The 27085-nt window shown below is 67.8% G+C and overlaps 15 protein-coding genes across 15 annotated transcripts in view; 8 read left to right on the top strand and 7 right to left on the bottom strand.

Moving 5' to 3' along the window:
* Positions 1-2058, bottom strand: part of EIF4G (eukaryotic initiation factor) — a gene marked incomplete at both ends in the record, with an annotated part of 2811 nt that extends 753 nt beyond the window's left edge. The window contains 3 exons of the mRNA XM_003062896.1: positions 4-1368; positions 1684-1767; positions 1936-2058. Of these exons, the coding sequence (XP_003062942.1) occupies positions 4-1368; positions 1684-1767; positions 1936-2058 (1572 nt within the window). The remainder of the gene's footprint in view (positions 1-3; positions 1369-1683; positions 1768-1935) is intronic.
* A 438-nt stretch (positions 2059-2496) lies between these two features.
* On the top strand, positions 2497-4388 carry MICPUCDRAFT_52888 (uncharacterized protein; the record flags this gene model as incomplete). Its single annotated transcript, XM_003063100.1, has 2 exons — positions 2497-3671; positions 3737-4388. The coding sequence occupies 2 exons, from the start codon at positions 2497-2499 to the stop codon at positions 4290-4292; spliced, it is 1731 nt and encodes a 576-aa protein (XP_003063146.1). The 3' UTR covers positions 4293-4388.
* Positions 4319-6008, bottom strand: MICPUCDRAFT_52887 (uncharacterized protein). Its single transcript, XM_003062895.1, has 3 exons — positions 5906-6008; positions 5673-5718; positions 4319-5495 (listed from the first exon to the last, which is right to left on the bottom strand). Exons 1-3 carry the CDS (start codon positions 5957-5959, stop codon positions 4471-4473), a joined length of 1125 nt encoding a protein of 374 aa, XP_003062941.1. The 5' UTR covers positions 5960-6008; the 3' UTR covers positions 4319-4470.
* Positions 6009-6362: 354 nt separating this feature from the next.
* Positions 6363-9088, top strand: MICPUCDRAFT_52886 (uncharacterized protein; the record flags this gene model as incomplete). The annotated part of the gene is made up of 6 exons (XM_003063099.1): positions 6363-6381; positions 6674-6771; positions 6934-7031; positions 7201-7613; positions 7802-8405; positions 8566-9088. 6 exons carry the CDS (start codon positions 6363-6365, stop codon positions 9086-9088), a joined length of 1755 nt encoding a protein of 584 aa, XP_003063145.1.
* Positions 9089-9242: 154 nt separating this feature from the next.
* Positions 9243-11675, bottom strand: MICPUCDRAFT_42603 (uncharacterized protein; the record flags this gene model as incomplete). Its single annotated transcript, XM_003062894.1, has 1 exon — positions 9243-11675. The coding sequence occupies one exon, from the start codon at positions 11673-11675 to the stop codon at positions 9243-9245; it is 2433 nt and encodes an 810-aa protein (XP_003062940.1).
* An 817-nt stretch (positions 11676-12492) lies between these two features.
* Positions 12493-12813, bottom strand: MICPUCDRAFT_52884 (uncharacterized protein; the record flags this gene model as incomplete). Its single annotated transcript, XM_003062893.1, has 1 exon — positions 12493-12813. One exon carries the CDS (start codon positions 12811-12813, stop codon positions 12493-12495), a length of 321 nt encoding a protein of 106 aa, XP_003062939.1.
* A 125-nt stretch (positions 12814-12938) lies between these two features.
* MICPUCDRAFT_52883 (uncharacterized protein) lies at positions 12939-13151 on the bottom strand (the record flags this gene model as incomplete). The annotated part of the gene is made up of 1 exon (XM_003062892.1): positions 12939-13151. The coding sequence occupies one exon, from the start codon at positions 13149-13151 to the stop codon at positions 12939-12941; it is 213 nt and encodes a 70-aa protein (XP_003062938.1).
* A 445-nt stretch (positions 13152-13596) lies between these two features.
* On the top strand, positions 13597-16252 carry MICPUCDRAFT_42602 (cyclin-like superfamily protein; the record flags this gene model as incomplete). Its single annotated transcript, XM_003063098.1, has 2 exons — positions 13597-14712; positions 14846-16252. The coding sequence occupies 2 exons, from the start codon at positions 13597-13599 to the stop codon at positions 16250-16252; spliced, it is 2523 nt and encodes an 840-aa protein (XP_003063144.1).
* Positions 16253-16389: 137 nt separating this feature from the next.
* MICPUCDRAFT_42601 (uncharacterized protein) lies at positions 16390-16895 on the top strand (the record flags this gene model as incomplete). The annotated part of the gene is made up of 2 exons (XM_003063097.1): positions 16390-16478; positions 16583-16895. The coding sequence occupies 2 exons, from the start codon at positions 16390-16392 to the stop codon at positions 16893-16895; spliced, it is 402 nt and encodes a 133-aa protein (XP_003063143.1).
* A 311-nt stretch (positions 16896-17206) lies between these two features.
* On the bottom strand, positions 17207-19025 carry MICPUCDRAFT_52880 (uncharacterized protein). Its single transcript, XM_003062891.1, has 2 exons — positions 18539-19025; positions 17207-18265 (listed from the first exon to the last, which is right to left on the bottom strand). Exons 1-2 carry the CDS (start codon positions 18962-18964, stop codon positions 17267-17269), a joined length of 1425 nt encoding a protein of 474 aa, XP_003062937.1. The 5' UTR covers positions 18965-19025; the 3' UTR covers positions 17207-17266.
* A 241-nt stretch (positions 19026-19266) lies between these two features.
* Positions 19267-20705, top strand: MICPUCDRAFT_52879 (uncharacterized protein). The gene is made up of 4 exons (XM_003063096.1): positions 19267-19424; positions 19609-19761; positions 19947-20288; positions 20493-20705. Exons 1-4 carry the CDS (start codon positions 19383-19385, stop codon positions 20655-20657), a joined length of 702 nt encoding a protein of 233 aa, XP_003063142.1. The 5' UTR covers positions 19267-19382; the 3' UTR covers positions 20658-20705.
* Positions 20706-21257: 552 nt separating this feature from the next.
* On the top strand, positions 21258-22436 carry MICPUCDRAFT_52878 (uncharacterized protein; the record flags this gene model as incomplete). The annotated part of the gene is made up of 1 exon (XM_003063095.1): positions 21258-22436. One exon carries the CDS (start codon positions 21258-21260, stop codon positions 22434-22436), a length of 1179 nt encoding a protein of 392 aa, XP_003063141.1.
* A 143-nt stretch (positions 22437-22579) lies between these two features.
* MICPUCDRAFT_44883 (uncharacterized protein) lies at positions 22580-23997 on the top strand (the record flags this gene model as incomplete). Its single annotated transcript, XM_003063094.1, has 3 exons — positions 22580-22969; positions 23155-23322; positions 23473-23997. 3 exons carry the CDS (start codon positions 22580-22582, stop codon positions 23995-23997), a joined length of 1083 nt encoding a protein of 360 aa, XP_003063140.1.
* Positions 23998-24067: 70 nt separating this feature from the next.
* On the bottom strand, positions 24068-25577 carry MICPUCDRAFT_52876 (uncharacterized protein; the record flags this gene model as incomplete). The annotated part of the gene is made up of 2 exons (XM_003062890.1): positions 24068-24479; positions 24709-25577. 2 exons carry the CDS (start codon positions 25575-25577, stop codon positions 24068-24070), a joined length of 1281 nt encoding a protein of 426 aa, XP_003062936.1.
* A 110-nt stretch (positions 25578-25687) lies between these two features.
* On the top strand, positions 25688-26596 carry CUP999 (uncharacterized protein; the record flags this gene model as incomplete). Its single annotated transcript, XM_003063093.1, has 2 exons — positions 25688-26264; positions 26463-26596. 2 exons carry the CDS (start codon positions 25688-25690, stop codon positions 26594-26596), a joined length of 711 nt encoding a protein of 236 aa, XP_003063139.1.
* Positions 26597-27085: the final 489 nt, after the last annotated feature.

The following is a 27085-nucleotide window of genomic DNA, read 5'->3' as shown; positions in this document are numbered from 1 at the left end:
GACCAACCTACACGCCGCCGCCGCCGCCGCCCTCGCGGCGGCGTCCAGCTTGGCCTTCTCGCGCTCCGTCGGCATCGCGCGGTCGCCGTGCTTCGACGCGACGTACGGCCCGGACAGCGCGGACTTCCCGCCGCCGGATCCAGATCCAGATCCCCCGCCGGATCCCTTGCCCTTGCCGACGACCTCCCACCCGTCGCCCACGGCGCCGGGTCCCTCCGGGAATAAGATCTCCTCCGCCTGCGCGGGGGCGATGCCGAGCGCCGCCGCCGCCTCCGCGTGGATCTCGTTGAGCGTCATCGCCTCGAGCTTCTTCACGCGCGGGACCCACTCCGCCTTGCGCAGCTCGATGACGTCGCGGCACAGGAAGCGCACGCGCGAGTCCATCGCCTCCGACTCGCTGAGCGCCTTGAGACGCGCGAAATACATGTCCATCATCTGCTTCGGGAGCTTCGGCGACGCCTCGAGCTCTTTCCCCGCGGCGACGAGGAGGTTGCACAGCGCCTCGACGTTCTCCTCCGGCGGCGTCTGGCTCGGCGGGCCCAGAAGGTCCGCGACGCACGCGTTCATGATCTTCTCCGCGATCATGTGCTTCTTGTACAGCTCTCCGATGAGCTTGATGTTGCCCATGGTTCGCACCTTGACGCGCTTCGTCGCCGCGTTGCGCTCCGCGGCGTCCGCGATGTTCGCGAGCTCCTCCCTCGCCTTCCCCGCGCCCTCGAACTCCTCCTGGCACGTGTTGAGAAGGACGCGTTTGAACGTCGTCGGCTTCCCGCCGGGCTCCGCGGATGGAAATTCCGGCAGCTCCTTCGACAGACGCAGGCACACGTCCGCGTACATGCTGCAGAACCCGGGCTCCCAGATCGCTTTGTCGAAGACGATGGATATCGTCTCCGCGAGGATGTCCGCGTCGTCGATGCCCGCCTCCAGGAGCTGCTCCATCAGGCGGTCGAATTTCTCCGGCGTGATCTTGTTTAGGATTCCCTTGATCAGCCGCGTCACCCTCGCGCGGTCGTCATCCGCGCCGCCTCTGGACCACGCGTTGGCCGCCTTCACGATGGTCGCGCCCTCGGTGCCCTCGGGAAGCGGCGTGAGGTCGACCCTGCCGCCTTGCTTCTTGCTCTGCTTCCCGGCTTTGCGGTCCGCGGCTTCCGACGCGGGCGTCGGCTTGGCGTGCCAGTCCTTCGCGTCGGACGACGACTTGGACGAACCGCTCTTGGACGATAACGGATCGCCGCCGTCGGTTTCTTTTTTCCCCCACTGCCCGCCCGGCGTCGCGTCGTCGTCGTCGTCGTCGCTGCGTTCGTTGACGTCGTTGATGACGACCTCGAGCGGGGACGTCGCGAGCTCGACCGGGATCTCGGTGTATCGCTGCGTTTCGTTTTATTTTCGTCGTCGACGGAGGGAGGGGGCGGGGGCGCGGGCGGTCAGCGGGGACGTCGTCGCGGCGCGGCTCGGCGCGGGGTGCGAGCGGCGATCGATCGGCGCGGGGGGGGGGGCGGATCGAGCGATCGAGCGATCGATCCATCGATCGATCGATCGATCGCGCGCGACGACCTATCGATCGATCGAACGATCCGACTCGAAAACGACGACGATCTCGACCGGTCACTCGGCGCGCTTAGGGCGCGGCGGTGCGGCCACGCGATGGATGCCCCGCGGGCGCGGCGGCGTCGCGTCGCGCACCTCCTTGAACTGCATCATGAACTCCTTCGTGTACTTGACGACGTCCTCGCTGTTGAGGCGTTTCGCGTTGTCCACGCTCGGGGCCTGCGAGCGCGGAGGAGGGGCGCGGCGGAGGAGGACGGGGGGGCGGGGCGGTGAGATGATGGTCACGGATGGGGTTTGGCGGCGGCGAGCGAGATCGAAGTTCGAACGAGGGCGAGGGGGGCGCTGAGGCGCGCCGGGGGACGGGGAGGTCGATCGACGCGCGCGCACCTGCGGCTTGGATCCCATCGCGAAGCTGGAGAACGGCGACGCGGCGCCCGCCGCGTCGCCGCCCGGGCGAAGCGACACCCCCGCGCCTCCGGGGCGCAGCGAGACGGGGCCCCCCGCGCTCATCTGATTCGTTCCTCTCGCGTTGGTTGTTCGGAGGAGGAGGAGAGCGAAAAACGCCGTCCGCGAGGTCTCGAGGCGCGCGCTCGAAGACGACGACTCGCGTGCGCGCTCGCGATCACGCGCGGCGCGATTCGAGCGGAGCGAAGAGGTGCGGGTGCGTCGCGACCGACAGCCGGCGCGCGCGCGTCTCTGCCGGCGGCGGCGACGCGCTTTCCGGCGCGGCGCGCCCGATCGCGGTCGGACGGCAACGCGACGCCGGTGAACAGCTTCAGTTGCATCTCGCGCTTTCGGCGGGGACAAAAAAAGCGGTTTAGCGGATAACTCGCGGCCCGTCGGAATCGCGCTCCGCGCGGGGCACAACGCGACGCGCGCGCATCGAAGCCACGCCGCCGCACTTCTCCGCTCGCGCCACCGCTCCTCGAGCCCCCCTCCCTCACCGGCATGTCCTCCGTCGCGGCGGCGTCCCCGTCCTCGCGCGTCGCCGTCGCGCCTCGATCCGTCGCGGCGGCGTCGAGGAGGACGAGATTCGCGAATAATAAAGCGACGGGGCTCGCGCGTCACGCCGCCGGAAGATCCTCCGTCTCCGTCTCCGTCGTCGTCGTCCGCGCGAGCGGCGACATCCCGCCCTCGCGCGGCAGCGGCGGCTTCACCGGCGGCCGCCTCATCGTCCCCGGGTCCCCGGACTACGACCCCTCGATCGTCCAGGTGAACCGCCCGGGGGGCGCGCAGCAGCCGGGCAAGTTCCCGGGCGGGTACGACGCGCCGCCCAAGCCTGGATCCGAAAAGGCAGCCGGCGAGGCGTTCGCGCCGTTCCGCCCGCCGTCCGAGTACATCGACGGCGCGAACGACTTCGCGGAGGACAGCGATGAGATGGCGCTGATGCGATTGCGGCAGCGCGGCGGGTCGTGGTATCAGCTCGCGCCGCTGTTCGAGCGCCTCAAGCGGTCGGGGATGACCCCGGACGACATCTTCGACGAGGTCGGGATCGAGCCGAAGGAGCAGTCGCTGTGGGTGACGTGGTCGCTCTCGCGCGGGTCGCTCGCGGCCGACCCGCGGTTCCCGGACGAGAAGCTGGCGTACTTTGACAACGAGTACACGGGTGCGCCGAACTTGAGCCACATTCAGTACCTCACCGCGGAGAAGCGATCCGAGGCGGCGGAGTTCGTCGTCGACAACGAGTTCGACCCGGACCAGACCAAGGAGCTCGTCAAGGCGTACGAGATCCGAACGCAGATGGACTCGCAGGCGAAAGGGTTCGGGACGTCCCCCGGGGAGTGCCTCGCGTTTAAGATGTGGCGCGACGTCCAAGAGGTGCAGCGGTACCAGGGCATCGACGTCGTCAACGAGCTCGTGGCGAAAGGGAAGCGATTCGCGGAGAACGCGTCGACGATGGAGCGACTGGACGCGATCCAGGCCAAGTGGGCGATGGATCTGAGCGAGGACGGGGTCATGGCCGAGGGCGGGTCGCTCGCGAAGGCGAACGCGGAGGCGAGGGCGAACATATCCGTCGTTCGGCTGGACTCGGAGGAGCTCTCGTTTCGCGCGGTGCCCATGCTCGGGCCGCTCGACAAGCTCAGGCGCGTATTTATTCCTCACACTGGTTTCCATACGACCGCGTTCGCGTGGTGAACGCCGTTCTTTAAGGACGTCATCTCCCGGCGGTCGTTTCTCTCCGCCCAAGGTCCCTCGCTTTCGATCCCGACACGCGTCGACGCCAGGGTTCGACTCCGCTTCTGACGCCGTTCAACTCCGCCCCGACGTTCGTCGCTTCGTGTGGACCCTCGACCCTCAGCGTGAAGGCGTACCAGCAGGTGGAGACGACCAAGTCCGTCGGCGTGTTCGGCGTGTTCACCCCACCGGCGGGCGGGGTCAAGGACTGGGTCGCGCTCCCGAAGTGGGCCGCGCTCGAGGCGGCGACGCTGCCGTTCGCGGTGCTCGTCGACAACACCGGCGAGCTTCGAAACGCCGGCGACTTGAGCTCTCGCGAGGAGCCCGGGCTTCTGTTGGTGGACAAGGCGTCGACGACGCCGAACCCGGCGAGCTACTACCTCGCCGCGAGAGAGAGCAGGCTGCAGCTTTCGGGCGGGAAGAACGCGGAGGTGATCGACGTGTATCCGGGGCGGGACGTGATGGAGATGGAGAGCGAGAACATCGTCACCGTGCTCGGGAGGGTCGTGTTGTGCGTTCGCGCGCCGGGTGGGATGGACGACGGCATGACGACCGAGTTCGTGGGCTGATAAACAACGCCTACTTCGCGAGCGCTGTACATACGGGTCGCGCCGAAGGGTATTATTACTATCGCACGGCGAAAGTCGCGCCGTTCGTTCACAGTACCTTCAAGCGCGTCACGCGACCGCGACCGCGACCGCGCCGACCGCGCCGACCGCGCCGACCGCGCCGACCGCTCCTCGTCGCTCACTTCTTCGCCTTCTTCTTCTTCTTCTTCAGCGGCTCCGCGATGAGCGCCTTGAGATCCTCGTCCATCAGCTCCTTCTCGCTCTTCGTGACCTGCGGCGCGAACGTCGTGACGCGGTCGTTTCCGTTTTGCATCACCAACACCGTGCACTTCACGTGCGCGACCGCGTCCCCGGGCTTCTCGTACAACACCGGGTACTCGTGCAAGAGCTCGTGCTTCATGCACTCGGACAGGCCGAGCTTCGCGCCGCGGACGTCCCCCATCGCGCGCATCGTGAACGGCATCGTGGGAAACTTTTTGGAAATCTCCGAAAACACCGCGCGCGACGCCTGCATCTTGAGCTTGTAGTTCTTCTCGATCGCGCGCTTGTACACGTTCGTCTCCTTCTCGTCCTGCATCTTCGGCTTCCCCTCGCCGGTGCTGAGCACGATGTCCAGCGCGTACACCTCGTTGAGCTCGATCGTCGTCTCGTCCGCCTTGAGCTCCGGCGTCGGCTTATTCAGCACCACCTTGTTGCCGTCGATGACGAATCGCTTCATCGAGTGCGTCAAAACCCCCTCCACGATCTTCACGCCGTAGTCGTTCGCGACCGTCTCGATCGCCTTGGCGACGTCGGACGTGCTCGCGCCGGGGCGGAGCTTCCGGATCGCCGCCTCGGACGCGACGACCGCAGCCTCCATGACGTCCGCCTGAGCCCCCGCGGGAACCCTGTCATCCGCGCCGACGACGTGCGTGTGCGCGACGACGGCGACGTACCCGTCCACGTGCGCGCCGAGATCGATCTTCACCGCCTGACCCTCCTCGATCACCGCGTCGTCGTCCGGCGCGGGGGAGTTGTGGCAGACCTGGTTGTTCACGCTGACGCACGTCGGGAACGCGATGCCTTTATCGATCTTCTGGCCGTCGGCGCCCTTCTTGTTGTAAAACTTCGCCGCCTCGTCCTCGATTGACTTGTCCCCGAGCGCGCACGCGTCCACCACCTTCGCGCCGGGCACGCACGCGGCGATGACCGCGGCGAGGGATTCTGTTGGGGGTTGGTCATGGGGATCGGAGGTCGGGGATGGTTCGGGAGGGCGGACGGGTCGCGAGTACTGAGGGCGGACGACGGGCGGCGTCGTGCTTCGTGCTTCGCGAGCGAGCGATCTATCGACGCGGGGCGGGGTGGTCGAGCGCGGGGTGGGACGGACGCGCGGGGACGCACTGTTCGCGATCTCCGCGGCGACCTTGTACTTGTCCACGACCGCGGGCTGCGTACGGAGACGCAGACGGCGGAGGGCGGGGCGGGATGGGACGTCGTCAGCGACGCGTCGCGGAGACGCGGCGACGCGCGGGGGTTGATGGCGAGGGATGACGGATGATGATGGGGCGAATCGCGACGCGAAGCGCGGCGGGGGCGGGCGCGAACAAAGACAAAACGCGACGGGCAAACCCTACGTTGCCGAGGGTCTCGTCCTCGCGCTCTTCGCGATCGGAGTCGCTGTCCGACATGATGCGGGGTGAGTGGACGCGGGGTTCGGTGCGCGTGCGGTCGGAGTCGACGCGCGCGGTGGGAACTGAGGCGGCGGCGCGCGGGCGCGATCCCTCGCGCCGGCCGCGGTCGGTGACACCTCGCGAGCCGCCGGCCGCGGCGCGCGGATCATCATCATCACCGCCTCGGTAAAAACGCACGACTTCCACGCGGGGACGTCGCGTCCGACGCGCATTCCCCCCCGCCCGCGCGCGCCTCCTCCGGCCGTCCCACGTCGCTCTCGAAGCGTGTCTCCGCGACCGCGCGCCCGCCGCCGCGACTCTCTCGCTCTTCCGCGCGCGCACGCCCGCGAACGTCGGTTCGACGCATCGTCGCTAACAAACGCCCAGTCGCCTCCCTCCGCTTAACTCTTCTCCGCGCGTCATGCCTCGCGACATGACCGGTGCGTCGCGCGCGCGTCGACCCGCGCGTCGACCCGCACGATCCCTCGAGCGGCGCGTCGCGCGTCTTCGCGAGCGACCGCGCGTCCGTCCTCGACGGCGACGTCGCGTCGCGCGCGTCGACGCCGTCGCGTCCGCGTCGTTCATCCTCGTCCATCCTCGTCCATTCGTCGAACGCTCCCCCGTCTCCCGTCGTTTTTATTCTGTTCGTCGTTCGTTCGATCGACGACGCGTCTCTCTCTCCGACCACCGCTCCGTCTCTCTGACCACCGCGCCTCCCTCCCTCCCTCTCAGGCACGGGCCGGTACCCGCCGACGCCAAAGTTCGAGCCGTTCTCCTTCTACACCTGCTTCCGCCTCGGCGACCCCGAGCAGCTGGCGCTCATCATGGAGGTGCGTTCTGTACACTGGTCCCCATACGACCGCGTTCGCGTGGTGAACGCCGTTTCTTAAGGACTTTTCCCGGCGCATCTCTCCGCCCAACCCTCGCTTTCAATCACCGACCTCGATGCCTTTCAACTCCAACTGACGCCTTTCAACTCCACCCCGACGTAGACGGATCCGTACTACTGGACGCAAGACAACGGCGCCGGCGGTCCCGTGCACTTTAGGCGCGTTCTATTCTACACACTGGTCCCCATGCGACCACGTTCGTTCGCGCGGTGAACGCGGTCTCTTGAGGACTTCATCTCCCGGCGGTCGTTTCTCTCCGCGCACACCACGGTTTCAATCCCGACACACCTCGACGCCTTTCAACTCCGCTTCTGACGCCTTTCGACTCCGCCCCGAAAATATCGCTTCGTACGGACCCTCGACCCTCAGCACGACGTACAAGCAGATCGACATGCTGCACCACGTGCTTCGGAACTGCCCGGAGGCGGTGAACCAGAGGGACCCAAGGGGTTTCACGCCGCTGCACCGCGCGGCGTACCTCGCGCAGTACGACGGGTACATGGAGCTGTACGAGTATCTGCTCACCGAGGGCGCGGACCCGACGATTCGCACGAACGATTACGATCCGTACTTGAACCCGGGACTGAAGACGTCGATCCAGGTCGCGATCGACGACGAGGAGATCCGAGGGAAGCTGATCGCGCTGCACGAGAAGTACGCGCACGTCCCGAAGCGCCCGGAGCCGCACAAGGATCTGAGCGACTGGTGGGCGTGCTACGACTACGGGTTCGATACGGTCCGGAAGTGGCCCAAAGATTTTCAGGCGCGATTTCCTCACACTGGTCCCCGTACGACGCCGTCGGCGTGATGCACGCCGTTCCTTAAGGATTTTATCTCCCGGCGCATCTCTCCGCCCAGGGTCCCTCGATTTCAACGCCCAACCTCGACGCCTTTCAACTCCACTTCTGACGCCTTTCAACTGACGCCTTTCAACTCGACCCTCAGCCCTCGTACGCCGAGGCGCGTCGAGTCGAACGGCAGATCGCGGAGAAGCGCGAGTTCAAGAAGAAGCGCGCGGAAGCGAGGGCGAAGTACATCGCGGACTACAAGGAGAAGGAAGAGGCCGCGTTCAACGAGACCGTCGCCGCGCTGTCGATAGACGCGGCGGCGGGTTCGGCGGCGGCCGCCGCCGGTTCGAAGCCCGCCGCCGTCGCCGCCGGCGCCGCGCCCGCGCCGATCGCGTTCCTCTTCCCCGGCCAGGGCTCCCAAGCCGTGGGCATGCTCAAGTCCCTCGCGGACGACACGAGCGTGAAGAAGATGTTCGACACCGCGAAGGGCGTCCTCGGGTACGACCTCCTCGACGTCTGCGTCAACGGCCCGAAAGAGAAGCTCGACGACACGGTTTACTCGCAGCCCGCTTTATTCGTCGCCGGCCTCGCCGCGGTGGAAAAACTGAAGAAGGACGACCCGTCCGTCGTCGCGAAGTGCGCCGCGTGCGCGGGGTTGTCGCTCGGCGAGTACACCGCGCTCGTGTTCAGCGGCGCGCTGTCGTTCGAGGACGGGTTGAAGGTTGTGAAGGTGCGCGCGGAGAGCATGGCCGCCGCGGCGAAGGTCGGCGACCACGGCATGCTCAGGTGCGTTATATTCTGTTTCCCTCCCGACCGGCGTCTCTCCGCCCACCCCACGGTTTCAATGTAATCCCGACACACCTCGACGCCCGCCTTTCAACTCCACTTCTGACGCCTTTCAACTCCACCCCGACGTCGCTTTGAATGATGGACCCTCGACCCTCAGCGTCGTCGGCCTCGCGGACGACGTGCTTCACGCCGTCGTCGCCGACGCCAAGAAAGCCGTCGGCGGCGAGTGCGTCTGCGACGTCGCCAACTACCTGTTCCCGCAAGGCCGCGTCGTGAGCGGGGACAAGAACGTCCTGGAGGAAGTCACGACGCTCGCCACCGCCAAGGGCGCGATGAAGTGCTCCCCCGTCGCCGTCAGCGGCGCGTTTCACACGTCGAGGATGCAGAGCGCGAAGGACGCGCTCGTGGACGTCCTGAAGACGGTGACGTTTCACACGCCGACGGTGCCCATCTACAGCAACGTCACGGGGAAGATCGTGGACGACGCCGCGGCGATCCCGGAGCTGCTCGCGCGGCAGCTCGTGAGCCCGGTGATGTGGGAGTCGACGGTGAAGAACCTTCTGGAGGATAACAAGGACGAGCTGTACGAGCTCGGACCGAACACGCAGATCAAGTCGATGACGCGGCGGATCTCGCCGGAGGCGTGGAAGAAGTTTAAGAACGTGGACGTCACGAAGTGATGAACTGAAGCGCGAGAGAGCAGAGCAGAGCGCGAGATAGAGAGATGCTCCTATGATGACGAGTCCTTAAGGATCGGCGTTCACCACGCGAACGCGGTCGTATGGGGACCAGTGTATAGAACGACGCGATGAAAAACGACGAAACGACCGCGCCTCACGCCTTCTTCGCGCGCATTCGCAATCGCACGACGCGCACGTCCGAGCACTGGTACAGCTCATCGAGCTCGTCCTCGGGGACGTCCTCCATCGCGAGCGCGCGCGAGCCGCCGCCGCCGCCTTCGCCTTCGCCGCCGCCGCCGCACGCGTCCGCGAACGCGTCCTCCGCCTGTCGATTCCTCCCGTACGAAAACACCGCCGCGGGCGCGAGCGCTCTCGTCGCGTCCGCCAACTCCCCGGCGGTCTCCTCGACGTACATGCAGTCCGCGGCGACGACGACGTCGAACGTCTCGCCCAGCGCGCTCGCGGCGTCCTCGCCCCACCTCAGCGCCTTCACCGCGAACGTCGGCGTTGTTGGTGCGGCGGTTGACGTTCCGTCTTCCACCTCCGCGGCGGTTGACGTTCCGTCTTCCTCCTCCGCGGCGCCGCACGCGGCCGCGTTGGCGCGCACGTTGCCGCGCAGCAGCTCGAGGTTTTCCGGCAAATCCGTCGCGACGACCCTCGACGCGCCGACGGCGAGCAGCACCGCGCTCACGAGCCCGCACCCGGCGCCGAGCTCGACGACGCGCTTCCCGCGGAAGAGCTCCGGGCGTTTCTCCACGTGTTTCGCGAGGACGATCGCGCTGTCCCAGACGGACGACGCGAACCCTCCGGCGGCGCCGCCGGCGTCGAACCGCGCCTGATTAAAACGCATCGATATCGACCGTTTCTTCGTTTGCGTCGCCCCGTCCCCTCCGTCCGCCCCGTCTCCGACCGCGACCGCGACCGCGACTTCGTGCTCGTACGGCAGCTCGAACCGCTCCTCGTCCGACTTCGCCTCTCTCTTCCACGCCCACCGCCTGATGAACAGAGACGCGCCCGCGCCGGTGAAGACGCGCTTGGGCTTTTTCGCCCGCGGAGCCGGGGCCGGGCCCGGCCGGTCCTCGTCCTCGTCCTCGCCGCCGCCCGCGACGGCGCGCGCGATATCGGTCGACTTTTTCTCCTCGCGCTCGTCGTCGTCCGACCCGCCCCACTCGTCCAGCAGCGCGATCTCGTTTCGATCTCCTCCGTCCCCCGCGCCGTCGCCGCCGCCGCCGTCGTCGTCCGGAGGCAGCTCGATCTCGTTCGCATCGCCGCCAGCGCCCGCCCTCTCCGCCGCCAACTCCGCGGCGGCGACCGCCTCCCCGCCCCGCCTCGCCTTCTCCATCACGTCCGCGTCGCTCGGCGGCGCCTCCGCGCCGTGGTTCGCCCACGGATCCGTCATGACAAACTCCGGGACGCTGTCGGACTCGGCGAGACGCGCGAGGTACTTCCGCAGAGCGCCGTCTGTCGAAGGGCCCGCGGGTTCGAGTGGGCGTGGGATGGATTCGATTCGATTCGTCGGTCGGTTGGTCGGTCGGTTGCGCGGTGAAAGAGAAGAGCGAGCGGTGAAAGGAAGGCGGCGCGGGGTGAAGGGCGACGACGGACGCGCGGGAAAAGTCCGTCCTCGAGAAAGACCGGCGCGAGAATGAACGGACGCGCCTTCGCCAAGAAGATTCTCCTCCGCGTCGTCGCCACTCCCGAGGACGTACTCCGCCGGATGCAGCGCCGTGTGCGGCGGGTTCATGACCGCCTTGTACGGCGAGTCGTCCAGCAGCAGCGTGTTCGACGGCCCGAACCGCGCGTACGACGGCGTCGCCCACAGCTTGCGTAGATCCTTCAACAGTATCGGCTTAGATCGCGGCCCATCGCGCGGGTCCATCGCGCCCGCGTGCGTGCATCGGTCCTGCCCCCACACGAACGCGAGCTTGTCGCGCCGCTTCGCCCCCCACGCGTGGTTCACGAGCGCGCGCGCGTTGTGCTCGCGCGCGGACGACCACACGCCGACGGTGAAGCGCTCGTGGATCCAGTCGATGAAGTCGTCGATGTGCGCGCGGTTGTACACGAGGAAGCGGCCGAACTTGCCGTCGGGCGCCACCTTGGTGCCGTCCGGCGCGACGTGCGGGGACATCCGGCGGTCGACGAGGAGGCCGTTGAGGTCGACGACGAGGAGGTGCTTGTGCTTGCGGTGGCGCGGTCGGTGCGCGCGGCGCGACGCGCGGTCGCCGGTCGTCGCGGACGCGTCCGCGTCCGTCGTCGTCGTCGGCGGCGGCGGCGGCGGCGGCGGCGGCGGCGGCGGCGCGGGCTTCCGCTTTGGAATTTTGAACCCGCCGCGGGAGGGCGGCGGCAGGAGCGGGGGTTCTTCCGCGCCGGGGGGGGCTCGCATCGCGGTCGCGTCGCCGTCGCGCGGCGTCGTCGCGGACATCGGCGTCGTCGTCGTCGTTCCAGCAGTCGACGACGCTTGTTCTCCTCCGCGGACGGCGCCCGCGAAGAGGCCTCCTTCGCTTCCGAAGAACGCCGCGGCCGCGGGGAAGAGGACGTCGCGACGCGGACGAAGGAGGAGGACGCGCTGTCGCAGCCACCCCGCGGGCATGCGACGGCGTCCGCCGACGACTGCGCGCGACGTCCTCGCGTGCTTCGCGTGAAGTCTGCATCTCGACACAGACTCTTCCGCCCGCGCTCAAGCGATCGCGACTCGGGTTCAAAGCTTGACCCCGAGCTTGATCGGTCGCTCCCTTTCAAAAATGCGAAAAGTATCTTACCTTCATAGTGCTATCTTTCGCTGATCGGGACAGACGTTTCCGAGAAAGTGTAGTATTGTGAAATTCGACGTTCACCTTGGCATGTCCCGTTAGTCTAGAGGATATGATACCAGACTTCGAATCTGGGGGTCGCCGGTTCGATCCCGGCACGGGATACACTCCTTTTTTGTTGCCGCGCGCGGCGTCAGGAGGGCGGCGGGAGAGCGGGCGAAGACGCGCGGACGCGCGGACTCGCTCGGCGCGTCTTATTACAACGCGACGACGACGCGAGCGCTCGACGTCTTCGCGACCGCCGCGCCCGCCGAAAAAAACTTTTAAGAAAAATCTCATCAGCCGCGCTCGTCGCTCTCGTCGTCGTCACCGCTTCCGCATCATGTACTCGAACGAGAGGTACGCCACGCCGGTCGCCAACGCGGACCCCAGCGTCACCCCCCACATGAAATGGTCGAAGTCCGTCCACCCGCCGCCGCGTCCGCCGCCGCGTCCGCCGCCGCTCCCGCCGTCGAACCGCGCCTTCTCCGCGACTGCGTTTTATTCCGCGCGAAGCGACGACGTCGGGGCGGAGTCGAAAGGCGTCAGGGGTGGAGTTGAAAGGCATCGCGGCGTGTCGGGATCGAAAGCGAGGGGTGATGGGCGGAGAGAAAGTCCTCAAGGAACGGCGTTCACCAAGCGAACGGGGTCGCATGCAGTGGGGACCGGCGTGAGATAGAACGCGCCTGACCGGTACTTCCCCACTTCCTTCGCCGCGTCCTCCTTGACGCTCTGCACCTCCTTCTTCAGAGTCTCGCACTCGCGCGTCGCTCGGTGCGTCGCGGCGGCCGCGCTGGCGAGCGCCGCCCGCACCTTGTTTCCCTCCTCGATCGCTCGCTTCGTCTCCTCTTTCGAATTCTCGAGCGCTTTCTCGGCGGCGGCGGCGGCGGCGGCTTTATCGTCGCTCCCTCCGCCTCCTCCTCCTCCCATCTCGTGCATCTTTGATGGTGATGTCGGGGTGGAGTTGAAAGGCGTTAGTTGGAGTTGAAAGGCGTCGAGGGTGGGGATTGAAAGCGAGGTGTGGGCGGAGAGAGATGACGGCAAAAGTCCTTAAGGATCGGCGTTCACCACGCGAACGGGGTCGTGTGGGGACCAGTGTGAGGAATACGCACCTGGGACATCATCGCGAGCTGGGCCTCGAGCGCGTCCGCGCGCGCTCTCGCGCTCGCGGCCTCGTCCTTGTACTTCTGCCTCGACTCCTTCAAGCGCTCGAATCGCTCCTTGTTCGACGCCTCCCTCGCCGCCTTGGAGGCGGACGCGTCCGTGTGTTCGCTCATCGTCGGTCGCGCGCGTCTCTCCGTCGCCCCCTCGATCGAGTGACTCCGAGTGAATGAATGAATTACGAGCCGCGATCGATCGACGACGTCGTCGTTCGCGCTCGCCGACGCGCGCTGATCGATCGAGAGGCGAGGTTCGTCGCCGCCGAGCGCTTCGCTCGATCGCGGTCGCGCGAGATGAGAGCGCCGAGAGGGAGTCTTCGGCGTGCGGGAGCGCGCGGGAGGGTGTGCGCGCGTCCGCTCTCGAGATCCGAGGGTTTCTTCGTTCGTTCCCGCGCCGCGCGCGCGATTGTTTTCATCTCGGCACCAGGCGCCGCGGGCAGAATCGTGGCATTCGCGGAGGCGCGCGCGCGGAGGGGGCAGGCAGCGCGGAGGAACCCGCCGCGCCCGCCGCGCCCGCCGCCGCCGCCGCCGCGTTGAAGAAGAAGAAGAAGAAGAAGCCATCATGACCGACGTCGCGTCGCTCGAGTGCCCGCGATGCGGCGAGCGCGAGGTGACGCACGAGGACGACCTCGGATGCGAGATCTGCGCCGCGTGCGGGCACGTCCTCACCGACCGCGCGCTCACCGCGACGCGCGAGTGGCACGACGACGGCGGCGTCGCCACCGCCGGCGGCGTCGCGCTCTACGACGACGCCGCCGCCCGCGGCGGCCACCTCAGCGCCGCGCGCGCGACGCTCGCGGGTAACCAAGCCTCGTCCGTCGCGCGCCGAATGTTCCGCGACGCCGACGCGACGCACCTCGACGACATCGCGCGCGCGACGCGCTTCGCGGCGACGCAGCTCAAGCTCCCCGCGGACGCCGCCGCGGACGCGGAGGCGCTCGTGACGCGCGCGAGCGAGGGGAGGTGGGGCGAGGGAGATTGGACGACGTTGCTTCTCGCCGCGTGCGTGTACGCGACGTGCCGGCAGCGGCGATTGCCGATCGCGATTCGCGACGTCGCCGCGGCGTGCCAGGCGGACGTCTTCGCCGTCGGAAGGGTGTACAATCGCATGCGGCGGATGTTCGCGATCGAGGTGCCGCAGCTGGACCCAGGGGCGTTCGTCGCGCGCGCGGCGGCGGCGATCCCGGAGCTCAGAGAGGGAGGAGGCGTCGACGCGGCGGACGACGAGCGACGCGACGACGGCGGCGGAGGCGGAGGCGCGTCGTCGTCGCGCGTCTCCAGCGCGCTCGCGCCGATCGTCGGCGACGCGAAGACGCTCCTCGACTTTGCGCACGCGAGAGGGATCATGAGCGGGAAGAACCCCGTCGCGTTCGTCGCCGCGGCGCTCATCGTCGCCGCGGAGAGTCGCCGCGGCGTCGCGATATCGCCGGCGACGGCGGCGCGTGCAGCGCGCGCGTCGGCGGACGCGACGCGACGGGCGCTCCGAGCGTTCACGGACGAGCTCGTGACGTTCTCGAAGGTGTTCTCGTGGGGGAGCGCGTGCTGCGCGAAGACGCTGGGGGGGTATCTGCCGTCGCTGACGCAGGCTATAAAGGCGGCGTTCCACGCGAGGGGCGCCGGCGCCGGGGACGAAAAGAATCAGGCGCGTTCTATTTCACACTGGTCCCCATACGATCGCGTTCGCGTGGTGAACGCCGATCCTTAAGGACTTTTGCCGTCGTCTCTCTCCGCCAACACCTCGCTTTCAATACCCGCCCTCGGCGCCTTTCAACTCCGTCTGACGCCTTTCAACGACACCGTTTCTCTCACAGTCAACGCTCGGCGGGTTCGGCGTCGGCGCGGAGACGCTCGCGGCCGCGCTGGACGCGATGCCGACGAGTTTCCAGAAGCAAGAGGAGACGCGGCAGCGGAGGGAGGACGCGATTCGGAGGGTGCGCGAGCGCGTCGCGAGGGCGGTCGAGGGCGCGGGCGCGGAGACCGCGACGACGACGGCGGCGACGACGACGGCGAACGAGAACGAGACGGCGAACGAGACAGAGAACGCGTCGTCGCTCGCGCTCGCGGTCGTCCCCGCGGCGGGACCCGTCGTCGTCGTCGACCCCGGCGGCGCGGAGAACGCCGCGGCGAACGCGGAGCTCGCCCTCGCGGCGGCGCGACCGAAGAAGCGAGGGAACGACCACCGCGCGCGACGATCGCTCGGCGGCTTGCGTCGCGTCGCCGGCCGCCGCCGAAAAAAAGACGGCCCGCACGGGTGGACGACGCCGGCGCCCTCGGCGGCAGGATCGGACCGGTCTCCTCCGCTCCTCCCGCCGGGCGGCCCGCCCGCCGCGATCGTCGCCGCGGCGAGAGACGCCGCGGCGGACGACGGCGATGGCGACGGCGACGGCGGCGGGTGGCGCGGCGTCGTCCTCCGGGAGCTCATGCTCGCTGGCGTGCCCGACCGACTGCTGCTCGAGGAGGAGGGGTTGTACGCGCCGGCGAAGTCGACGCGTGCGACAACAAAGAAGAAACGGTCGATCGCGGACAGTTTCGTCGACAGTTTCGATCGCGAAGAGTTCGACGCGAGAGCCGCCGCGCGTCGCGTCGTCGAGCGCCTCGACGCGGAGAAGAAGAACGCAGCGCACGTCAGGCGCGTTCTATCTTTCACGCCGGTCCCCGTACGACCGCGTCGGCGCGGTGAACGCCGATCCTTAAGGACTTTATCTCCCGGCGTTCGCATCTCTCCGCCCAGGGTCCCTCGCTCACAATCCCGACACACCGCGACGCCTTTCAACGCCACTTCTGACGCCTTTCAACTCCACCCCGACGTCGGTTTGAACGATGGACCCTCGACCCTCAGCGAGTGGAGAGGGAAGACGGAGGATGAGATGGAGCGCGAGGACGCGGCGGCCATCGCGGCGATCCCCGACGCGGAGGTGGAGGATATGCTGCGGACGCCGCTGGAGGCGCGCGCGGTCGCGGCGCTGCGGGAGAGGATGGCGAGGGCGGAGGACGGGGACGAGTACGAGGTGTACGGAGAGGACGAGGAGGAGGACGAGGAGAAGGGGGGCGTCAGGGTGAAGGGCGAAGCCGCGCCCGCCGCGACCGAGCCGGAGACCGCCGAGCGTCCGACGCGACCGAAAGTCGCCGCGACGACGACGACGACGCCGCCGCCGAGACCGAAACCGAAACCGAAACCGAAACCTCCCGCGACGAGGAAGTCGACGCGGAGGGGATAGAGAGCGCGACGCCGGCGGCCGCCGCCTGACGCGTCGATGATAGCAAATGAAAAATAGTGCCCATCAAAAATGCACCACGACGCGCGTTCGTCCTCGCGTCGTCACTTCGCGTCGCGCGACCTCCCCCCGCCGGTGGGATGATCGCGCACGGGGTCGTACACACCCTCGCGGAGGTCCGCGACCGCGCGGACGCGCTGCACGAGCACTCCGTCCGCGTCCTCGGCAGGTGCGAACGCGCTTCGAGACGCGAGCGAGGCGCCAGCGTCTGTCGTCTCCGATTCGAATCTCGCGTCGAGTGATCCCCCCCATCCTCCCTCCCCGTCTTCCCAGGCTCGAATCCTACGACCCCGCGACGTGCCGCGGGCGCATCGAGCACGACGGCGCGACGCTCGCCGTGGACGCGAGCGTCGTCCCGAGCGCGGACGCGCCGCGGATCGGGTCGCTGTATCAGTACATCGGCGAGCTCGACTGCGCGGGCGCGGGCGGCGGGCCTGATCCGACCGCGCCGAGGCCGGTGCTGAGAGCGAGGGTCGCGCGGTGCGTGGACGGCCTGGACGTGAGGGTGTACTTCTCCGCGCACAGGGAGCGCGAGAAGTTTTTGAACCCGCGGAAGAAGGCGAGCGCGGGAGGAGGCAGGACGTGAGCGCGACACGACGCGACGACGGACGGATCCGACGACGAGACGGTTGGTTGGGCGGCGAGCCAAGTACAGTACGTAGTGAATAGCCCACGCGCGCGCCGCGCTCGCGACGACGACGACGTGGCGTGGAGAGCGATCGACGAGCGGCGAGCGATGATAAATAGTATCATATGATATCATAGAAGATTTCATTCATCACACCGAAGGACGGTTCCCGGCCGATCGATCCACCGTCCGCGTCCTCCGCCCGCTCTCCTCGCACTGGCCCTCATACGACCGCGTTCGCGTTGTGAACTTCATTCCTTGAGGACTTCCTCCAGCGTCTCTCCTCGCGTCCTCCGTTCCGTTCAAAGGTGTCTCCGTCCGTCGCTTCATCAGTTGAACATCGCCTTCACCTTGTCGTACCTCGGCGCGGAGGACAAGTCCCCAGCCTGGCACAGCGTCGGCGCGGACTTGATCGCCCCCTTGGCGAACTCCGTCATGTCCTTCACCGTCAGCGCGCGGATCTGCGCGATGAACTCCCCCGGCGGCTTTCGCTCAGAGTACGTCAAAATCTGGCGCCCCACGTCCTCGGCGACGATCGCCTTGGACTCGAGGTTCATCAGGATGGACGAGATCGTCGCCGCCTTGGCGCGCTCGAGCTCCTCCTCCGTCACGCCCCCGGACGCGACGGCGAGCATCTCCCGCGCCATGACCGCGGCCATCTCGCTCGCCTTGCCCGCGTCGGCGACGCCGGAGACGCCGACGACGCCGACGTCGTCGAACACGGAGTGAAACGCGGTGCAGTTTTGCGCCCAGTGATGCTTGTTCAGCACGCGCGTGTACAGACGCGAGTACATGCCCTTGCCCGGGCCGCCCGCGGAGAAGGACCCGCCGCCGCCCATGAGCGTGTTGAAGACGGTCATCGCGGTGGCGCTCTTATGATCCTTCCATCCGCCCGCGCACTCGAACGCGAGCACGACGTGCGTCGCGGGCGCGTCGCCGCCGACGCGGTAATCGCCGCCGACGTACCGCGACGGGATCGACGGCTGCCCCTTCGCCTTGGGGAGCGACGACAGCAGCGGCTCCGCGAGGGAGACGAGCTCCGCGTGCGCGCAACCCGCGGCGGCGAGCACGAGCCGCGGCGCGACGTAGTTGTCGGCGACGAAATCTTTCAACGCGGCGGCGTTCAATCGCGACAGCGCCGCCGGCGACGCGACGAGCGGCTGCCCAAGCCCGCCCTCGAACGCGGTCGCGTGCAGCGCCTCCATGATGAGCGCGCTCGGGTCTTTCGCCATCTCCTGCATCTCCTTCTTGAGCTGCGCGGCGACGGCGTCCACCTCGTGATCCGCGAATTTCGGGTTGAGCGCCGCGTCCGCGAGAAGTTCCACCGCCTGAGGGTCGTTCCATACGAGCGAACGTCGGGGTGGAGTTGAAAGGCGTCAGTTGGAGTTGAAAGGCGTCGAGGGTGGGGATTGAAAGCAGCGAGGGTTGGGCGGAGAGATGCGCCGGCAAAAGTCCTCAAGGATCGGCGTTCACAACGCCGACGCGGTCGTACGGGAACTAGTGTGAGGAGAACGCGCCTCGGGCAAGTGCGTCTTGAGGCAGTCGATCGTGTATCCCATCTGCTCCCTGCTCGCGTTCGCGAGCAAGTTCGCGCCGATCACCTCCGCCTCGCGCGTGAGGCGGAACGTGCTTCGGTTCGCGGTCGCCCTGAACGCGCACCGCTCGAGGAGATGCGCCGCGCCGGTCGTGTACCCCGGGATCTCGTGCTTGGAGCCCGCGCCGACGTACAGGCCGACCGCGAGCGACGCCCCCGGCGCGTCCTCCGACGCGATCGTCGCGCCGTTGCTCAGGACGGTGACGTGCGTCGTCGGCGCGGTCGCGGGGTGCGGCGGCGGGTCCGGGATCGCGAGGCCCGGGAGCGGCGTGTCCATCGGCGGCGCGGCGGGAGGGGTCGCGCCTCCGAAGATCGCGCCCAAGATCGACGGCTTGCCCGCGGCTGGGGTCGTCAGCGCGGGGAGCGACATGGCCGCGGCGGAGGACGTGCGGACGCCGCGCGTCGCCGCGCGGATCGCGTTCGAGAGGACCATGGCGGCTCGGCTTTGCTTTGCTTTCCTGCCTGCGCGGTGGCGGAGGACGGCGCGAGACCTGCGCGGCCGTGGTCTGCGCGCGAGGGGGCGCGGCGACTCCGGCCCGTTAGGGATCGGACGATCGATCGAGCGTATCAGAAGCAGACAGGACCTTTCACGGGGCCGCTGTATTTTTGGCCTAAACCCTGGCCGTGACTGAAACGCATACGCTCACGCGGCAAAAAACTACGCGTACTCACGTACGGTTCCGCGCCCGCGATGAAAACGCTGGATGGAAATTCTCCCGTCGTCCCAGAGGACCGCCCGCCCGCGACGCTCTCAGCCCCCGCGCGGCATCGTCCCCGCGGCAGACCGCGCCCTCCTCCCTCCCGCCGCGAAGTCACTCGGTCGCTCCTCCCGACAGAAGACGACGGGAAGGATGTCGTTCTCCCTCGACGCGACGCTCGCGCGCGCGGATCAGGTGCGTTCTATACACTGGTCCCCATACGACCGCGTTGGCGATGTGAACGCCGATCCTTAAGGACTTTTGCCGGCGCGTCTCTCCGCCCACCCCTCGCTTTCAATCCCCGCCCTCGGCGCCTTTCAACTCCATCTGACGCCTTTCAACTCCACCCCGACGTTCGCTTGTATGGAACGGCCCTCAGATCTCCGGGCTGCTCCGAACCTCGGACGGGAAAGACAAAGCCATCGCGCTGCTGCAATACGTCGCGATGTTCGCCAGCGGCGGCGAGGCGGGGACCGCGCTCGCGATACAGAAGAGCCTCGGCGCGGCGAGGAAACCGTTCCGCGTCTTCAAGGTGCGATGAGAAGGAAGGGAAGCGCGCGACCGGCTCCGACGCCGACGACGACGATCCTTCCGGAAATGTTGTTACTTTCTCGAACCGACCCGACGCCGGCGCCCGCCGCGAAGACGCGTCCTCTCGTCGACCGACCTGACGTTCACCCGCCCGCCCGCCCGCCCCAACATCGCATCGCGTCGCAGCCGATAGAGACGCTGATGCCGCTCCTGACCGGCGCGACGCTTCGCGGCGGGAAGCGTCGCCCCGGCCAAGACCTCGCGCGCGCGTTATCTCTCGTCAAGACGCTCGGGATGACGTTCTACTTCGCAGCGGACCACGTGGTGTGGGCGGGCGCCGCGGGCGTGTTGTCCGACAAATCACTCGCACAACGCGCGCAGAAAGTGTCGTACTGGTCGTGGTGCCTCGCGTCCTTGGCCGGGCTCGCGACCGCGACGAGGGAGCTGACGGACGCGCTCGACGCGATGACCGCGGCGACGAAGAAGGACGACGACGAAGAGAAGAGCGCGGCGGCGGCGAAGGCGCAGGTAATCGCGTCGAACGAGACGACGTACCCGACCGCGCCCCATACGTCTCCGGTTCGCGCGGTGCCTCGCGTTTCTTAAGGACTTCGCGATGACTTTCTCTTCGAGACGACGCTCGAGACGCGCGTCCCCTCCCTCGCTCGCGTCGCACCCCGCCGCCGACCGTCTCGAATCCATCCGACGCCGTCCCTCCGTCTCCCCGCGCAGAAGTTGATGACCGCCGTCGTCGCCAACGCGACGCAAGCGACGCTCGCGCTCGCGCTGCTCGAGAAGTTGAACCTGAGCAAGCGGCAGGTCGGGGGGTTGGGGGTGTTCTTGTCGCTCTTGAACTGCTACACCATGGCGCCGGCGCTGAAGCGGAAGACCGCGTGACGACGAGGAGGGGGCGACGTACTTTTCATAAACCTGATCCAAAAAAAATTCCGTCGTCCGGGCTCTTCCGAGATGACGCGTCGTCGACGTCGTCGCCCACTCCTCCTCGCGCGCCGCGGTCGTCGGAGAACACTCCCCGCGCGCGTCCTCGTTCGCGTCCGCCGCTCGCGCGCCCGCCCGCCCGCCCTCCTCGATGTCGCGCGGCGCGGCGCTCGCGCGGCTCGCGCGCGACGCCGCGCGCCTCGGACGCGGCGCGTCGTCGTCGTCGTCGTCGTCGTGGGGTGCCCAGTCGATGACGTCCGCGGGTCAGGCGCGTCCCATACACTGGTCCCCATACGACCGCGTTCGCGTGGTGAACGCCGATCCTTAAGGACTTTCTCTCCCGGCGCATCTCTCCGCCCAGGGTCCCTCGCTTTCAATACCCACCCTCGGCGCCTTTCAACTCCGCTTCTGACGCCTTTCAACTCCATCACCCCGCGACGTTCGCTCGTATAGGACGGCCCTCATCATCATCCCCTCGCCGCGCGCCTGAGGGTAATTGTCCATACGAGCGAACGTCGGGGTGGAGTTCAAAGGCTCCTCGCGGGCGCGCGCCGCTCGATGTGCCACGACGGCGCGGCGCTGAACCCGTTCAGAGGGCGGAAGGACGCGGCGCGGATGAGCGACGAGGACAAGTTCCTGTTCGACACGAACGGCTTCGTCGTCGTTCGCGGCGTCTTCGGCGCGGACGACCTGCGACGATTCCACGCCGCGATCGACGCGCACGCCGACCGAATACACGAGCGCAAAGGCCAGCTTCGGCTCACCGCGAACCGAACGCCTCTGAGCGGCGACGGCGTGACCGGTCGCAAGGACCTCGCGGGGTTCCTCGGATGGGAAACGCCTCACCGGGAGCCGTTTCGCGACGTCCTGACGCACCCGCGGCTGCTCCCGTACCTCCACGAGCTCGTCGGACCCGGATACCGACTCGACCACAACCCGCTGCTCATCCTCCAAGACCCGGGCAGCGAGGGGTTCGAATTCCACGGCGGCAGCACGCTGGACAGCGGCGAGTGGAACCACCCGCTGGGGTACCAGTTCAACCACGGGAAGATGCGGTGCAACCTTCTCGCGTTCGCGGTGCACCTGACGGACGTGAAGGAGGGAGAGGGCGGTTTTTGCGTGATCCGCGGATCGCACAAGTCGAACTACGCGTGCCCGGCCGCGATCAAGCGATACGAGCGCGCGGTCGAGCACGCGCATCAGCCCGCGATCGACGCGGGCGACGTCGTCGTGTTCACCGAGGCGACGACGCACGGGACGCTGCCGTGGAGAGGCGCGTCGCAGCGGCGGAACGTCATCTATCGCTTCTCGCCGGCGACAAACGCGTACGGCCGAGGGTGCGCGCTCGCTTCTGTCGCTCGCATTTTTCACCCCATCCCGGTTTCAAACGTCGACCGCGACGTCCGTTCGACTGACCCACGTCGGCGTTCGCTTCGCGCGTCGCAGGTACGCCGAGAACGGGTGGCCGAGCGCGTTTCTGGAGGGCATGACGGACGCGCAGGTGCGTTCGATACAAACGTGAATTTCACCCATCGCTCGCTTTCAACATTTGATCGCGTTTCCTTTCAACTGACCGATGAACTGCTCGCGCAGCGGAGCGTGATGAACCCGCCGTATCACCCGCGTCTGAACCGGACCGTCGTCGCGGAGGACGGCGTGCGCGCGATCGAGGCGGCGCCGAGGGAGAAGCACAAGGTGGACTTCGACCGCGCGGTGTTCAAGCAGGACTACTTTTGATGAGCGCGTCACCGCGACGAGTGCGCGTTGCATTTTTCTGTAACCCGGAGAGATCGTCAACGACACGCGCACACGCCACGACACACACACACACTCCGCTCGCGATGCCCGGCCGCGTCCCCCCGCGCGTCCCCCCCCGCGCGATGATCGTCAAGGTCGTCGGCTGCGTCGTCGGCGTCGTGGGGTCACTCCTCGTGTACGGCATCCTCCAAGAGCGCATCATGAGATCGCCGTACGACGACGGCGGCGCGGAGGAGTCGTTCGCGCACTCCGTGTTCCTCGTCCTGTGCAATCGCGTCGTCGCCGCGTCCGTCGCCGCCGCGGCGCTCGTCTGGACGCGCGGCGCGGTGCGACCGGTCGCGCCCGCGCCCGCGTACGCCATCGTGAGCGCGTCCAACGTGGTGGCGACGACGTGCCAGTACGAAGCGCTGAAGTACGTCTCGTTCCCAGCGCAGACGATGGCGAAGAGCGCGAAGATTTTACCCGCGTTGGCGTGGGGGGTCGCCGTCAACGGCAGATCGTACGGCGCGAAGGTGCGTTCTCCTTCACACTGGTCCCCATACGACCGCGTTGGCGAGGTGGACGCCGTTCCTTAAGGACTTTTCCCGTCGTCTCTCTCCGCCCATCACCCCTCGCTTTCAATCCCCGCCCTCGATGCCTTTCAACTCCTACTGACGCCTTTCAACTCCACCCCGACGTTCGCTCGTACGGCGCGAAGGACTATCTCGTCGCGCTCGGCGTCGCGCTCGGCTGCGCCGCGTTCGCGACGACGGGAGAAGAGTCTGAGTCCTCGAGGAACGGCGCGCGCGGCGCGACGTCGGGGGTCGCCGCGTGGGGCCCGGCGTACGGCGTCGCGCTGATGCTCGCGTACCTCGCCGTGGACGGGGTGAGACTGCTTCCCATACGACCCCGTTCGCGTGGTGAACGCCATTCCTTAAGGACTTTCCCCGTCGTCACTCTTCACCCGCGCTTCCCTTTCAACGTTTGACCGGTGAGACGTTCGACTGACCGACGCGTTCCCGATCGCTTCGCCCAGTTCACGAGCGCGCTTCAAGACGAGCTGTTTCGAGGGCGGTACCGCACGGAGAACGTGTACAACCAGATGCTGTGGGTCAACGCGTTCAGCGCCGCGGGCGCGTGCGCGTGGATGACGCTGTGGGACGCGTCCATGGGCGCCGCGATCGGGTTCGTCCGTCGGCACCCCGCCGCGTTCGCGGACTGCGTCGCGCTGTCGCTCGCGAGCACGTGCGGACAGCTGTGCATCCTGTACACGATACGCGAATTCGGCGCGGTGCTGTTCGCGACGATAATGACGACGCGCCAGGTTTTGTCCATCCTGCTGTCGAACGCGATCTACGCGCGCGCGATGACGTCGCGGCGGTGGCTCGGCGCCGCGCTCGTGTTCGCGTCTCTTCAGTCGAAAGCGCTCGACTTTAGCGGGGGCGGGGGCGGGGGCGGGGGCGGGGCTCGATCGAAGAGCGCCGCGACGAAGTCCTCGAGCGCGTCGACGCCTCGACGGAGCGCTCGCACGGCGGCGCGGCGGAGGGCGACGCATACGTAGTGGTGGTAGTATCGCAAAATGGATAGATAGTATCTCGCTCTCGCTCGCGTTCGCGTCGCGGGGGATACAATCACAGCGCGTAGCCCGAACGATTCGCGACGTCCGTCACGAGCGCTCGCAACTCCTCCGACTCGACGTCGCGCATCGAGAGTCGCACTATGCCGTCTCTGTTTCGACGATTCCTCCCCTTCCGCGTCGGCGCGCCCTCCTCCCCGCTCGCGGCGACGCTCGCCCAATACGCGTCGCATCTCGCGGCGGCGCGCTCGGAGCGCTGGAGCAACCCCGACATCTTCGCCACCGCGCACGGCGGCGTGTCCTCGACCCGGTACGCCTCTGCGATGACGCCCTCGTCTCGCGCGTTCAGCATGTCCCTGGTGTACAGCGCGACGTACCATCCCATCGCGTCCGCGCACGCGAGCGAATGCCAGTCGTCGCGCTCGGGCCACAACGCGGCGACGATCTCGATGAATTCGGGGTTCGGTCTGCGCTAGCGGCGGGACGGGATGATACGAGTGGTCAGCGTGCGATCGGACTCGATGACGTGGCAGTTCGTGTGGTGGAAAACGAACAAACGATGACGACGAAGAAGAAGAAGTCCTCTACAGACGGCGCTCGACGCGCGAACGGGATCGCACGGAAAGCGGTGAGACTGGTTGTCCTTAAGGAACGGCGTGCACCACGCGAACGGGGTCGTATGGGAACCAGTCTCACCTCGCGAGGTGATTCGGCGCCGAGAGACCGGAGCCGACCATGACGGCGCGTCCGCAAAACTTCGCCGCGAGGCTCTCCATCGTCCGAAGCGGATGCCGGAGCTGCAGCAGCGACGTCTCGAACGGCGTCTCGCAGCTCCCGCTCCTGGCGCACCCCCACTCCCTCCGCGCGATGACGCCGCACTGCGTGCGCCAGCAGTCGTCCCAGGTCTTTCGATACGAGCACCCTAGCTCCGGCGGGCCAAACATCGCGGGATGAAACCCCATGCTCCTGCGAAACCGCGAGCAGAACGCGGTCGTGAACGCCAGGTCCGCGCGGCCGGGCATGAACCGCAGCGCGTGGAGCCACGAGATCGTGCCGTCTCTCGCGAACTCCCACTGCGCGTCGGACGTCTCGTGCGCGACCTCGAGTCCGATCTTTCCGAGCTCCGCGGACATCTGCGTGGTGCCGCTGGACTGCGTGCCGACGATGAGGACCGCGCGCGGGGTCGCGACGCGCACGGGCGCGCGCAGCAGACCCGACTGCAGACGGATCCACAGGTAGGAGACGTAGAGCGCGTAGGGTCCGGCGACGACGAGCGTGATGAGCGCGAATCGCTTCCACGCGGCGAGCGCGACGAAGCGACGCGCGAGCGACGTCGGCAGCGACGCGAACGACGACGACGACGCGGCGGGGGGAGGGCGATCGTCATCGCGCGAGGAGGGCGTCGGCGTCGGCGTCGGCGTCGGCGTCGGCGTCGGTCGCGCCGCGCGCGCGCGACGTCGGGGGCGCATCCTCCCTGTCGGTCGCGCCTCTCGCGTCGAGACGTTATGGCCTGGCCCGCTCTGACCGACATTTGACGTCGATGTCGTCGGTGTGCGGCGGAGCATGAATGCCCATACGTGTACAGTAGGCCCTACGACGAAAACGTACTGTACTACGGCGAACGCAGATTTTTTATCAGATGCGCGCGCCGGTTCACCATCACTCGTCACTCCACATGGCCTTCGCCGCGCCCACGGTCGCGCTCGCGCCGCGCGCCGCGCGCGCGCGCGGCGTCGCGTCCGTCGCGTCCGCGCGCCGCGTCGCGGTGTCGGCGCCGGCGACGGCGAAGACGACGACGACGCGGTCGTCTCGCCTCGCGATCCGCGTCGATCGCTGGCCACGTCGCCGCGCGACGACGACGACGACGACGACGACGACGACGACGACGACGCGCGCGACGAGCGGGGACGACGACGTCGCCTCGGACGGCGACGCGGACGCGACGTCGTCCGCGTTCGCGGAGGAGCTCAAGCGACGACGCGCCGCGGAGGAGAACGGCGACGAGACGGGCGCGTCCGCGCGAGGAGGAGGCGGAGGCGGCTCGGATAAGTGGGCGGGAGGCGCGGATCGGGACGCGCCGCGGTTCGCGCCGCGCGACGACGGCGCGCGCGGGGTGGAGACGGAGCAGCTCAAGCGATCGCGGTCGATCAACAACGAGGGGTTGGACGGGTTCCCGAGCAGGGCGGGGGAGCTCGTCAAGCTGGGACTCACGTCGTTCCTGTCGTTCGGGCCGCTCATCGCGATCTTTTCAGGCGCGTTCTATCTCACACTGGTCCCCATACGACCGCGTTCGCGTGGTGAACGCCGATCCTTAAGGACTTTTGCCGGCGTTTCTCTCCGCGCACCCCTCGCTTTCGATCCCCGCCCGCGACGCCTTTCAACTCCGCTTCTGACGCGCCCCTGAACTCTACCCCGACGTCGCTTCCTTCGCGCGGAATCGCCCTCATCAGTCGTCTTCGTCGCGTCCTATCTGCTCCTCGGAAGCGACTTCATCCACGGCGGCGAGGCGACGACGTACCGGTACGTACCCCCGGAGGTGTTGCTCAACGAGGAGACCGTCGATCGCATGGTGCCGCTGCGGTGAGGCGGCGAGAAGAAGAAGAAGAAGTAGGAGGACGGAGGTCGGAGGACGGATGAACGCGTCGCGTCGACGCGACTTCGAGTCCGGCGGCGCGACCCATCGCCTCTCTCGTCGTCGCTTGAAAGAACCCTAACCCTAACCCTAAACCATAACCATAAACCCTACATCACGCGCCGCCGCCGCCGCCGCCGCCCTCCTCGTCGTCGTCCAGCTCCGCCCACGCGCCCGGCCATCGCAGCGCTTCGTCCGCGGTCGGTCGATCCTCCGGGTCTCTCGCGAGCATCGCCGCGACGAGCGACGCGAACGCGGGCGGCTGCGAGCGACGTCGGGGTGGAGTTCAAAGGCGTCAGTTGGAGTTGAAAGGCGTCGAGGTCGGGGATTGAAACCGAGGGCTGGGCGGAGAGAGACGCCGGGAGATAAAGTCCTCAAGGAACGGCGTGCACCGCGCCAACGCGGTCGCACGGGGAACGGCGCGAGGAACACACCTGACGC

This window comes from Micromonas pusilla (assembly GCF_000151265.4).
Source record: "Micromonas pusilla CCMP1545 genomic scaffold MICPUCscaffold_13, whole genome shotgun sequence".
In the NCBI taxonomy this organism is placed as follows: domain Eukaryota; kingdom Viridiplantae; phylum Chlorophyta; class Mamiellophyceae; order Mamiellales; family Mamiellaceae; genus Micromonas; species Micromonas pusilla.
Note: the sequence above shows the minus strand (reverse complement) of the source record. Positions and strands in the feature narration are given on the sequence as shown.

What these genes read in the sequence shown, in the direction of transcription:
- MICPUCDRAFT_52887 (XM_003062895.1), bottom strand. Translation starts at nt 5,959, where the DNA reads ATGTCGGACAGCGACTCCGATCGCGAAGAGCGCGAGGACGAGACCCTC. An exon ending in AGGACGAGACCCTCGGCAAC is followed by an intron (nt 5,719 to 5,905) that starts GTAGGGTTTGCC and finishes CTCCGTACGCAG; the next exon opens with CCCGCGGTCGTGGACAAGTA. An exon ending in CGCCGCGGAGATCGCGAACA is followed by an intron (nt 5,496 to 5,672) that starts GTGCGTCCCCGC and finishes AACCCCCAACAG; the next exon opens with AATCCCTCGCCGCGGTCATC.
- MICPUCDRAFT_52880 (XM_003062891.1), bottom strand. Translation starts at nt 18,964, where the DNA reads ATGGTCCTCTCGAACGCGATCCGCGCGGCGACGCGCGGCGTCCGCACG. An exon ending in GCCTCACGCGCGAGGCGGAG is followed by an intron (nt 18,266 to 18,538) that starts GTGATCGGCGCG and finishes AACGACCCTCAG; the next exon opens with GCGGTGGAACTTCTCGCGGA.
- MICPUCDRAFT_52879 (XM_003063096.1), top strand. Translation starts at nt 19,383, where the DNA reads ATGTCGTTCTCCCTCGACGCGACGCTCGCGCGCGCGGATCAG. An exon ending in CGCTCGCGCGCGCGGATCAG is followed by an intron (nt 19,425 to 19,608) that starts GTGCGTTCTATA and finishes AACGGCCCTCAG; the next exon opens with ATCTCCGGGCTGCTCCGAAC. An exon ending in CGGCGGCGGCGAAGGCGCAG is followed by an intron (nt 20,289 to 20,492) that starts GTAATCGCGTCG and finishes CTCCCCGCGCAG; the next exon opens with AAGTTGATGACCGCCGTCGT.